The sequence below is a fragment of the Nicotiana tabacum genome, chromosome 3 (assembly GCF_000715075.1).
Source record: "Nicotiana tabacum cultivar K326 chromosome 3, ASM71507v2, whole genome shotgun sequence".
Lineage (NCBI taxonomy): Eukaryota > Viridiplantae > Streptophyta > Magnoliopsida > Solanales > Solanaceae > Nicotiana > Nicotiana tabacum.
In genome coordinates this window covers 107,737,259-107,749,568 of record NC_134082.1, presented here as the reverse complement: position 1 = coordinate 107,749,568, position 12,310 = coordinate 107,737,259, and the positions used below count along the sequence as shown (strand labels likewise).

At 37.9% G+C, this 12,310-nt stretch overlaps 1 protein-coding gene across 1 annotated transcript; it reads left to right on the top strand.

The window, feature by feature from the left end:
• Positions 1-5,153: 5,153 nt before the first annotated feature.
• LOC107820692 (uncharacterized) lies at positions 5,154-8,420 on the top strand. Its single transcript, XM_016647022.2, has 3 exons — positions 5,154-5,764; positions 5,882-5,988; positions 7,383-8,420. The coding sequence occupies exons 1-3, from the start codon at positions 5,411-5,413 to the stop codon at positions 8,104-8,106; spliced, it is 1,185 nt and encodes a 394-aa protein (XP_016502508.1). The 5' UTR covers positions 5,154-5,410; the 3' UTR covers positions 8,107-8,420.
• Positions 8,421-12,310: the final 3,890 nt, after the last annotated feature.

The window sequence follows — 12,310 nt, the reverse complement described above, 5'->3', positions numbered from 1 at the left end:
CAATAATACCCAGTAGAGAAAACCAACAGCAGATTTAAACAAAACAGAAATCCAGTGAACTTTCAGACAAACCCAAAATATCCAGCTGAAATAGTGTTGTACCAGCAGGAAAACTAAGCTGAAAACAACCCAACAGTGTCCCCAACAGAGACAGGCCAAACAGAGAAAGAAAACAGGTGCAGAAACACAATGACTTATGCTTGTTATGTTTAGAAATCCAGCACTCTTTTAACTCTCAACACTTAAAAATTATCCAGCCTCTGATTTCTGATTTTTCTAACCCTCTTAAACTCTGATGTCTAACCTTAGTTCTGATTTTCTCCCTTTATCTCTCTATCCTTTTTTTTTATCTCCCCCCCTTTCACCTTAAATGAACCTATTTATAGGCTAAATACAAACCAGCCCCAGGCTGCCTCGTTTTCCCAGCCTTCAACTCTGCCCATAACTCTTTTAAACTAATCAAAAATGCCCAATGTCCATCCTCCTGACAGCCCCTTAGCATGTGTTTTCTGCCCAAAGGCATGGGCAACCTATAATATTTAATTACCCCCATGCTACCAAGTTTGGTTCCCCACTATTGCATTAGTTTAATGCTATTTTAGTACCCTATTATCAGCCCATCTTAAACTACTCATTTCTGCTCTTTTCACACCCTCAAACTACCCTTGTCAACCCTTGATTATTACTGTATTATCCCACTGCAGCAGTAGGGCATTTTGAACTTCTGCAAGTTCAAATTCAAGCTGCCCTAAACTAAACTCTAGCTATTATAGTGCAGCTACAATCCATTCACAGATAATGTCAAGTAATCAACTAAACGATAATGATTCGATCAGTCATATGAAGCTATACAAATCAGAATCTTTGTACATTTAGTCTTATGAAACTAATCGACATCATTTATTTAATCGACTATACTAATCATAATATGGAACAAACAGTCGACCAAACAAACAACACAAATAAGGCATCAACTGTCTTTGACAACTTTGCACGACACAGAGAGACTATATGAATTATCGACTCGACGATATTAATCAAATTGAAATATGTATATCACTACACGTATTCAAACATAAACAGAATAACAATCGACCAAATAAAAGGTCTCACGAAGATGGGGAACAATTGAAAGAAAAATATCAGAAATAACAAACAAACTGACTAAACACGTTATCAAATTCAAACAACACTTAAACAAAAATAGAAAAAGAAAAAGGAACTCACTCTGAAAAGCTTAAACACAGACGACTCAAGCCCGAGCTGGATTTGCCCATTTGAGGTCGAACAGATCTTAATCGAGGTGTTCTCGACCGAGAACACTTCGATTAAGGTCTATTAAACCCCAACCTTCCATTTAATCTGATCGGATTCCAAAAATTCTTGTGTTCTAGAGTTCGAACAGTCAGATTTGGGGTTTTGGGATTTGTGTGTAGATTCGGACCAAACCAAGCTTGGTTTGGTCACGAGTGAGGGCAAGGTAGTGGCTGGTATGAATCCGGGGTGGGTTGGTGTAGATCGGGGTTTTGCTCGAACCTTCAAACGAAGATTCGAGACGATAGGGAATGATTCGAGGCAAGGGGGTAACAGATCCGTGTTCAGGGTGGTGAGGTGCATCAGGGGTGTTACTTTGGTGGTCACCGGCGTCGTTGCCGCCGGTTTCATGGTGAGAGTGCACAGGGGCGGCTAGGGTTCGGACCGAGGGTTTGGGTTTGTGTTTGGGACGATGAATATGGAAGGGGGGGTGTTCGGATAGGGGCGTGGGGTGTGATGAGGAGCTTATATACGTAGTGGGTGGTTAGATCCTGGCCGTTAGATGAAGTGAGATCGCGGGCCAGGATCTTTCACTTAATGAGGAACGGTGTCGTTCCACCTAACAGGAGGTCGGGCTAGTCCGGGGTTAAATGGGTCGGGTATATGGGGATGGCCTGAGGCCGTTGGATGGGATTGGGTTAACGGTTGAGATTAGCTGGCCCTATACGACGTCGTTTGGGTAAGTGAATGGCCTGATCTGGTCCGTTCATTTGAATCAATCAATGGCTCAGAATGAGGAATTCTAATGCGGCGTCGTTTGGTGCGTCTGAGGGGTCAAGTGACTGGACTGGATCAATGCAAGGGATTGAGCCTAATTTTCAATTGGATTTTTGGCCCAAATCCGGTATATTTTCCTTTATAATTAACAAAAATTCTTAAAAAAACAAAATTTAAACTACACAAATATTGATTACCAACTAACAACGATTATCACACGAATTAAAACATTTAAAAATAGAATAAAATGCCTATTTTTTTGTGATTTTCGCTTTTAAAAACTAGATAGCGGTTGATTAATTCCCATCTTTCCTAAATGCATGTTACATGTATTTTTTGTATTTTTTGACTATAGCAAGACAAGCATTTACGGACAAAATAATTATCAAAATGTCACGCAAATTCTTAAAATTGTACCCGAAGGCAACCTGTTTTATTTATTTTTCGATTTCTTTTGGAATAGCTTCCGAGAAACAAAAATCACGTGCTCACAACAGTGAAAAGGACTTGGTTTTCTAAAAGGCAGAAAACAGGTCTGTTGGCGGCAACTTTGTCTTTCGCATCAGGATCTGCGCGCGCGGTGCTGTCGGCGTTCGTGACACTATTTGGAGTTAGCCTGCGGCTGGCTGCTGGCAAGGCATCAGGATCTGCGCGCGCGATGCTGTTGACATCATCATGAACTGTGCGCCCGACATTGTCTGTGCGCGCGACGTTATTGGCATCTGCCAGCCGCTGAGCGCTGCCGTGGACTATCGATGGAGTGACAGAGGCACATGCACGCTTGTCACTTGACACTGCCGAGACCACGAGGCCGACCATAACGTTAGGCGTTAGGAGGCTTGCCAGGACGCCATGGGGTGTATCCAAGGGGTCATGGGGCATGGCTAAAAAGCCGCCCATGACTGCATTAGCACGCATACAAGTTTGTTTGGTCTTGCTCTTTTGAGACTTATCTTTCATTTCTGTCGTCTTCAAATTGTTTTCCGTCGTCATCTTGCAATTATTTTCTATATAATTAATTTTCAGAAGCATGCTGCTTTTATTTCATGGGCTTGCATAGTTCATCCAAAATTTTAGCATGAGAGAGAGGGGGTTTCCATCTCATTTGCAGTAAAAATCACTATGAAAAAACTGTTAGTTACAGTAATGATTGAATTTTGACAGATAAGATGTCCAATTTTAAATTTCAATAGTTGGATATACTTGAATCCTAAAAGTTAAAAGAATTGAATAAAATATACTCCGTTTCATTTTATGTGGCAACATTATACTACTTGAAAAATCTACGAGGTTGTTCTTTAACCATACTTTTTTTACAATATTTATAAATATTTTTAATTGTAAATTATAAACTTATACGTAATACTTCTTTTTTAATATGAAAATTTTGTTTTTAATAACTTAAAAAACTTATGTCTAGCTAGTTAAACTGTCAAAATGAATAACTTTGATCCTCATGCTTCAAATCATGCCACATAAAGTACAATAGAAGGAGTAATTATTAGTGAAAATTATATTTGGTAAACTAGAATGTCTCAAAATATACGGTGTGTGCATCTTATAAATGTAAAAATAGCACGGGCTAGCCAGTTTTCGAACTAGTAATTGAAAATAGCCAGCGTTTGTGACGTTATTGAAAAATAGCTATTGTTTTACTGAAATACAGAAAGTTCCAGCGTAATATGCTGGATTATGGAGCTCCCACGTATAAACTTTCAGCATATTATGTTGGAACTCCAGCACATAGAAAGTTCTAGCATAATATGCGGGATTATGAAACTCCCGCATATAAACTTCCAGCATATTTTGATGGAATTCCAGCACATTATAAAAGTCCAGCATATTATGCTGGAAGCTCATATGTAAAAAGTTCGAACTACAACATATTATGCTGAAATATTTTTCGGATTTTTAAGTGCGTTTTTGTTCAGATTTTATCTTTACATGAAAAGTGACTAAATTTAAATTACGTTTGAAACTGTGACTATTTTTCAACTACCAGTTGTAAATATGTCTATTTCTGAATTTCCCCCCATATAAATTCGGGGCTTTTGCATATATACCCGTTTTTTGTGTCACGTTTTAACTTGTGCCCGCTTTGCAAAAACAATTGCAAGCGTAACCGTTTTTTCGCATAACTTCAGCATACGGGGATGAAGTAGCAAAGACAATCACGCAAAACTTCAGCATTTTAGTAGCCGGGCCTGAAGTTCAGCTCTAGAGCGGGTACAATTGTGTCATAATCGCGCCATTTAGGCCAACTGCACCTTTTAATAGTCCTAACACGATGCCTCGACTACTATGAAAATTCTTGACACAAGTAACAGTTGCACCAGTATTTGCAAATAACTGAGAATTTGCACCAATGCATATATACAAACACATTTGCCAAACATGGGGTTTTGAAATCCGTTCCGTTACAGCCAACTATATCATGAAGTAACCAAAAAAGTTCAAGATTGTACCTATAGCAAGAATTGCCCAAGATGGTATAATTTCCATAATTAAACCAGCAATTATGGCTAAGTTTCCCAGTTACAAATTGGGAAACTTCAGCTATAGAGCTGAAGTTATTTAGTTCATTGTATGTTTACTAAACCAAATGACACTCTTTTCACATAATTTTTACCTGGATTCTTTTGGCCCATTCTCAACTTAATCCAAACTTTCCTGCAAAAATTGACATTAGTCATGGGTCATGTAACCCTCTGTGTAGTGAACCTACAGCTTCATAATAACCGTCAATAGGAGTTCACATACCAGAAAGACTCCCTTTCAAGGAGCCATTTGGTATATATTCATAGACCAACATCTATTTTTGCGCGAAACAAAAGCCTAAAAGGCTGACAATATTTTTGTGATGAAACCTAGAGAGAATCCCAATCTTAGTTTTAAACTCAAGGGCACCCTGCTTAGATTGACAAGATGACGCTATCAGATGTTTTATTAGCATAAGAAGAAGAAGGAGAAAATAAGGAGGAGAAGAAGGATGAGAAAGAGGCTGAAGTTATTTAAAAAGTGAGTACAAGTTAAAAGTTTTAAAAAAAAATGGGTATAGATTAAATTGGGGCGACCAAATACAATTTTTTCTATAAATTCGAAGAACTCGTCATTTCTTGTTTGGGCCACCGAGTCTCGTTGCTGTTTTACTGTACAATACTCATAATTGGGCCTGTGACCCAAGAGAATTGGACCCAGGCCTCAATCGAGGTAGTCTATATTCCTTCGCGCCCTGTGCTAACCGTACGCCTCAACGGCGGCGGTAGCGACGGCGACGTTGGGTTGCGCAACCGTTCTGTCGCCTCGCATTAGATTTCTGCCGGTTCTCGGTTGCACAACTCAGCCGTTACTCTGACCTGTCTTCCACGGAAAGTTTTTCATGGCGACCAAAACCCTAAACCTCAACGACGAAGACATTGAGGACGAATGTCTCTGTTCCGAAACCACCATGACTTGCTCTATTCCTTTGTCTCTAGAAGAGACACAGTCCTTGGCTCTGAATCGTCCAAATGGTTACTTGAAGGGAGAGTCTCGGATAGAGAGAGCGTGGTCTCATTGGAAGAAGCTAGGTGAGCCCAAACGTATAGTGGCACCAATGGTCGACAACTCGGAGCTGCCTTTCCGTCTTCTTTGTCGAAAATATGGTGCTGATGCTGCTTATACTCCTATGCTTCACTCCCGTCTATTCACCGAAGATGAAAAATATCGCTCTATGGAATTTACCACCTGCAAGGTATCTACTTTTGCTTGTACTAATATGGAATTTCTTATCAAGTTCTTTCGTTCATGCTTTGTGCATAAATTCTCCAGACTATTGCATTTCGGCTAATTCATATTTCATTTTATATAGGAGGACCGTCCACTTTTTGTTCAATTCTGTGCAAACAATCCAGACATTTTGCTGGAAGCAGCTCGAAAAGTCGAGCCTTATTGTGACTATGTGGACATCAACTTTGGGTAGGCTCCTTTTATAATGTTTCTTAATCAATATGCCTAGATTTTTTCCATATACTATGCTCATCAACCTAGTCTAAACTTGGGCCATGTTATTGGTTCTGGTGATAATTTACCCTACCAGCTTAGTATACTCTATTTGTACCTTAAGTTTTTATTTTCATACAAAGGATAGTTGTTTGTCTAAAAACATATTGGGTATTTAATGATCATCGAAGTTGCACCAATGTGAACGCTTCACATAGCCTAACATCTTGATTCCACTCTTGGAAGAAAAGAAAAAGTAACTAATGGAGCAACTAGGATTCATTTGTTCTTAGAGCTATTTACTCCATTGCAGACATTTCTGTTACACCTTGTCTCCACCCTAGAATGAATAATCTGTGGTTTCAGTATTTTTCTGAACTCTTACTAATATAAGATTAGATTAAGTGGTTTTGAATGATAGAAGATTCCAGAGGGGCACTCGTACAACTTTGACCATACACCTAACTAAGGGAACAGAATAATAGAATGTGAAGCAGACACAACCGAAAGAAAGCTACCAAATGGGAGGGGCTTGTAACAGGAATACAGTCGTTGCTCATATTTAAAATTTCCTAGCCAAACCAATTGGGGTGATAGACACCTGCACACTGCCAGTGGTTATCTAAACTAAAGGTAGGGTCTGATTGCGGGTTTTGGTTTCAAAATTTCCACTTTTTGACTCCCATAAAAACATTTGGTGGTTTGGCTAGTTACTCCTTTCTTTCTCAAACTGTCTCCATACCCGCCCAAACCTAATCCTAACTGCCAATTGCCATGTCCAATAGAAAGCGGTGGAAGAAAAACAAGAATAGGAATGAAGATAATTAAACGTCCACCCAGAATTATCAGAGGGTAAGAAGCAAGACTAGATGGTTACATTCTAGTTCTTATATTGATGGATTTTTTTTAAGTTTTACAGTTGTATAGACTTATTAGACAAGAAAACATATAAACATCATTCAGTTGAATCTAAAGACTTCACACTCTAGCATATCTGATTCCCGACTTGTATAAATCAAAACAAAGTTTAAGTTAGAGTTGGAAAACAATGGAACGAGCTCCATTACATGACTAATAGACAGTAACTAGCTCTACATTTTCTTTTTCCACTTGCGTATTAAATTCATGTGCTTGCTTATGTTGTGGACATCATGATGTAGAGCAGCTTTTCTCCCAGATCAATATTTGTTGTTTAATATTTATTTTATTCTATTTGTGGTTTTATTTTGTCTTTCTGCATTTCCTTCTAAACTGTTTTATGCTCGAGACTGCAGATTTTGTTTCTATACTTCCTGGATTATCTATGCAGATCATTTCTCCATTCATCTTTACTATCAGCTCAGTTTGCTACACTACTACTTGCTATGCAGGTGTCCCCAGCGAATTGCAAAACGCGGGAATTATGGAGCTTTCCTCATGGATAATCTCTCTCTTGTCAAGTCTCTTGTAGAAAAGTTGGCTAACAATCTTAGTGTCCCAGTATCATGCAAGATCCGAATTTTCCCTAATTTGCAAGATACACTAAGTTATGCAAAGATGTTGGAGGATGCAGGTTGTTCTCTTCTAGCAGTGCATGGACGAACAAGGGATGAAAAAGACGGGAAGAAATTCAGAGCCAATTGGGAGGCAATTAAGGCTGTCAGAAATGCTGTTAGAATTCCTGTCCTGGCCAATGGTAATATTAGGCACACTGATGATGTACACAGCTGCTTGGAGAAAACTGGTGCCGATGGGGTACTTTCAGCAGAGCCCCTTCTCGAGAATCCAGCCCTCTTTGTGGGATATCAAACTGCTGAATGGGGGCTGGGCAGTGCAGGACTCAAGGAAGATGGTAAGCTAGATCAGGCTGAGTTACTGAGAGAATATTTGCAATTTTGTGAGAGATATCCAGTGCCATGGAGAATTATTCGTTCCCATGTGCACAAGCTGTTGGGAGAGTGGTTTAAGATCCAGCCAAGTGTGAGAGAGGATCTTAACAAACAATACAAACTCACCTTTGAATTTCTTTATGATATAGTAAATCGATTAAGGGAACTTGGGGTGAGAATACCGCTTTATGTGAAGGATAATCAGGAGGCAATATCTGCAATTTGACTTGTAGTGCAAGTTCTGTTCTAATGTGAAAATGGAGTCTGTTATGATGAACCTAAGGCGTTTGCTGGTTATTCTTTTTACTCCAGCTTGTGCTTGCAAAATGAATATTGTGCACTCACTAACGTGGGTCAGTTTAGATGCAGGTTTAAATTTATCTTTGCCTTTTACCTCATCTTTGTATGATTATAGACAGACATATCTTGTATCATTGAGATAACTTGCACCCGTGGATTAGTGCATCTCAAATTGTATTCGGACTGCCAGTGATGTATTTATATTTGCATGTATTATCCGAAATTCGGACTGGTTATTTGGGAAGTTATGCAATAGATTTACTCGGACTGATTATTTGGGAGGTTATGCAATAGAGTTTTGATCGATCAACACATATCTTTTAGTTCTTTGCCCTTCTCCTTGTTAGTTTATTTTCCATATATTGCAGTACTGTCTGCTTTTAGGGGAGAGTGTGAATATTTCTACAGCACAATAGAGGGAGATTATCCAGTTAGGAGTTAGACTAGGAATGTCATTGGTCGTCTATTGATGCAGGGCTTTACCTTCTAGTTGTACTATACCAGCCATCTATTTCGTATTTCATATTTCATATCTCTTATATATTGTTGTTATTTTTATTACACATTTTTATGGTACTAATATATTATCTCCTATTGCTTTTTTGAGCCGAAGGTCTCCTGGAAACAGCCTCTCTACCCTTCGGGGTAGGGGTAAGGTCTGCGTACATATTACCCTCCCCAGACCCCACTTGTGGGATTATACTGGGTCGTTGTTGTTGTTGCAAAAGTTTTGATTCCTGAGCATATGTAGACAACTTTAATCTGCTAGTTTGAAAACTTGAAAGTAGGAACACTGCTGACTGCTCTCTCTTTTAAGTTTTAACTTGTATAGGGCCACATGGTATTTTGGCATTTGTTATCCATTTTACGAACTCGGTCATGGTTAAGCCCAGAAAAGTGCTCGTTAGTCGTTACAGAAGGAAACCTCGTTTTTTTAAATTGTTTCTTTTCATGGTTTCTCACGTGTCTCAGGATTTGATTTCACTTACCACTCACGTTAACATCGTTTTCATTATTTTTACATCCCATAGCTGTGAAGTGCTAGATGCACTCTGAATCAATCTAACGTTACTGTGGCACTATGGCTCTTACAGTAGCTGAATTTTTAGATAGATGCACTCTGAATTAATCTAACGTTACAGTGACACTATGGCTCTTACAGATAGCTGACTTTTTAGATCTTTCCCTCGTGTATCCTGCATTATCTTGCTGTGCAGACAAAAATATCCATTAATTGGAAACACTTATTAAAGCGCGGCATCCAATCCTATCTACATTCAGATTTGACTGAAATCCGATCCTAATCTAGCCAACATTGGGTGGAGGTAGATTAGTTATTATTGATGACTAAACGATCTTCAAGTTCGCAATACTCCATACAGCACTTCCCACTGAAACTTGATGCGTTTAGTTGAGTTCTGAATTTGTCAACCTAATACTTCCTCTTTGGGATAAAGCAACCTTCCCTTTGCCCTTTTTTTCTTCTCTCTATCTCCTCTTTTTTTTTTCCTTTGGAGAGGGAATATGAAGCAAATTCACGACATAGTGTCCATTCTGTAAAGTGTTATTTCCTCTCTAAACCAGTTGAAGCCAACAAAACAGGAATGAAATAGAGTACAGACTTAAATTCTACATCAGAAAATTGGTGCTGAATTTGCTAACCAAATCCTTTACATAAACAGCTCCTTCAAAATTGTTGGTGTCATCGGTCTTTTGTAAGGGGTATTATCACTTTTAGCCCAAGCCAGAAACTATTTATATTTAGTAGCCGAAAAAATGTATAAAATTTGTATAATTTTTGTATATAACATACATAATATATATATATACAAAAAATATACAAATTTTATACATTTTTCGGCTATTATTTTTACCGCGGCTATACAATGTCATTTTTCCCAAAACACACCTCCAGCGACTCTATTGCAGCATCAAAGTTAGCTATACCATTGATTATAAAACACATACAATTGATTATCAGAAACTATCCTTAACACATACCATCATTCTTTTACTTTAATTGTCACAATAGAGAAAGAAAGAAAGACTCAAACCTCATAGAAGTAGGCCACACAAACACAATATTTAGGAGAGTTATTGATGACCCAGTGCAAGGTTGATTCATAACTTCCGTTCGATAAGATCTATTAATAGCTAGCAGACAAAAATCGGAAGCCACAATTTGGAGAGACCCAAGTCGTTTTTACACAGATTTTCCACCACTTTACTCGACATTTTTTCACCATGTAAACCGGCACTCATACGCACACTATGTTGACCTTTGCACGGTTGCCTTTACTCTGGTGTATTGCGTAATCTTTTGACACTTTTGCAGTGTCTATACTAATAAAATATTTTTAACGCTAGAACTGACAGAAAATTGGTGATTTCTTGTATTATACTTCCGACAGATCTATCCCGTAAGATTATGAGGGGAATTTCTCTAGCGTTGGGTGGAACAATAGATGAAGTGTTATGGCTGGTGATACATCTTCGATTTCCGAACAATTGGACCCTTGCTCCATCTATCTCAAATGGACATGATAAAGCCGGCAGTCTTGTTGGATGGTAAGTTACTGAAAGAAATGATATTGGATGGCAAGTCAGAGTTGTTGTTCATCAAGTTCCTTTAGTTTTCCCATTGTTATTGGTGTATCTTCTTTTCTACTGGGTGACGTCTTTTGCTTTCTGTGCTGTCCATCTATTTTTTTGGAATCAAATAATTCTCAGTGGATTGCATACAAACAATGGTAAAACTTCTTATCTTTACAATGATATCACCTTACCATCCAATATAATTTTTTTCCATAACTTACCATGCATCGAATAATATTGTCAATCTTATCATGTCCATCCGAGATGGATGCAACAGGTAACCAATTGTTCGCAAACCGAAGATGGATCACCACCTATAACAGTTCATCTGTTGTTCCATTCAACGCTAGAGCAATTCCCTTCATTATCTTACGTGATAGATCTGTCGGAAGTATTATACAAAAAATACCGGTTTCCGTCAATTGTAGTGAAGAAATATTTTATCGGTATAGACACTACGAAATTGTCAAAAGATCATATAATACACAGAGCAAAGTCACTTGTGCAAAGGTCAACATAGTGTATGTATGAGTGCTGGTTTACATGGTGAAAAAATGGTGAGAAAATTGTGGCTTCCGATTCTGTGTATGTGTAATGAAAAAGTGCAGGTGTTTTATGTGTATTTTCAGGGAGGATTTGAATGGAGAGGTTGTGTGAGATATTGTGTGTGAAGATGAGTGCAGGTGTGAGTAGAGTGGTGGCCTATAAAAAGTAGTGAGTCAGTGCACTTAAGTGTGTGACCTCTGTATTAGGCGTGAATTTAAATAAATTGTCTGCTGTTAAGCTACCGGTGAGACATGAGGCCAGCACCGTGTTCAACAAAATTTACATGAGTTTGACAAAAACCAGGATTAGCTATCAATAAAAAAGATATTTATCTATATCGATATTTACACTAAATTATTTATTAATTTTATCATTAATCGGATGTTAAAATTAAATGAGAATGTAAATTAGTCAATCATGGTTTAGTCACAAAAGTTAAAGTGCACACACGTCACATATTTATAATTAGATATAAGCAATAAGTGCAAATAAAATTTCTCCTTTAATAATCTATCATTTGACAAGAAAATATGCTTTGTCAGCAGAAAATAATATCAGCAAGAAATTAATGTCATGACCTCTATTTGTTCCTGTGTGTGAAAATGAAAGGAAACTAACTGTGAGGGAGAAGGTACAGTGATTGTGAGTGTACGCGAGATGGTGTACTAGTAAAAAACAATAAAGTACGTGAGATGCTCCCAAAATGATGAGCGGTAACAAAATATAAGAAGGAATCTTTTGCAAGGTGGCAATCTCCCATTGGTATCTTTTATTTGTTTTTCTATTTTTGTTTTTTTTTAAAATAACAAAGTAAAAATATAAATAATCATTAACTAAATGAAAATGTGCAACTATTTTTGGTAATTTCAATATAATACAATTTGGATTAATGCATCTCAAATTGTATTCGGATTGATTATTTTGGAAGTTTGCATCAGAGTCACTTGTAATGATTATTTGGGAGGTTATACAATAGAGTTTTGATCAGC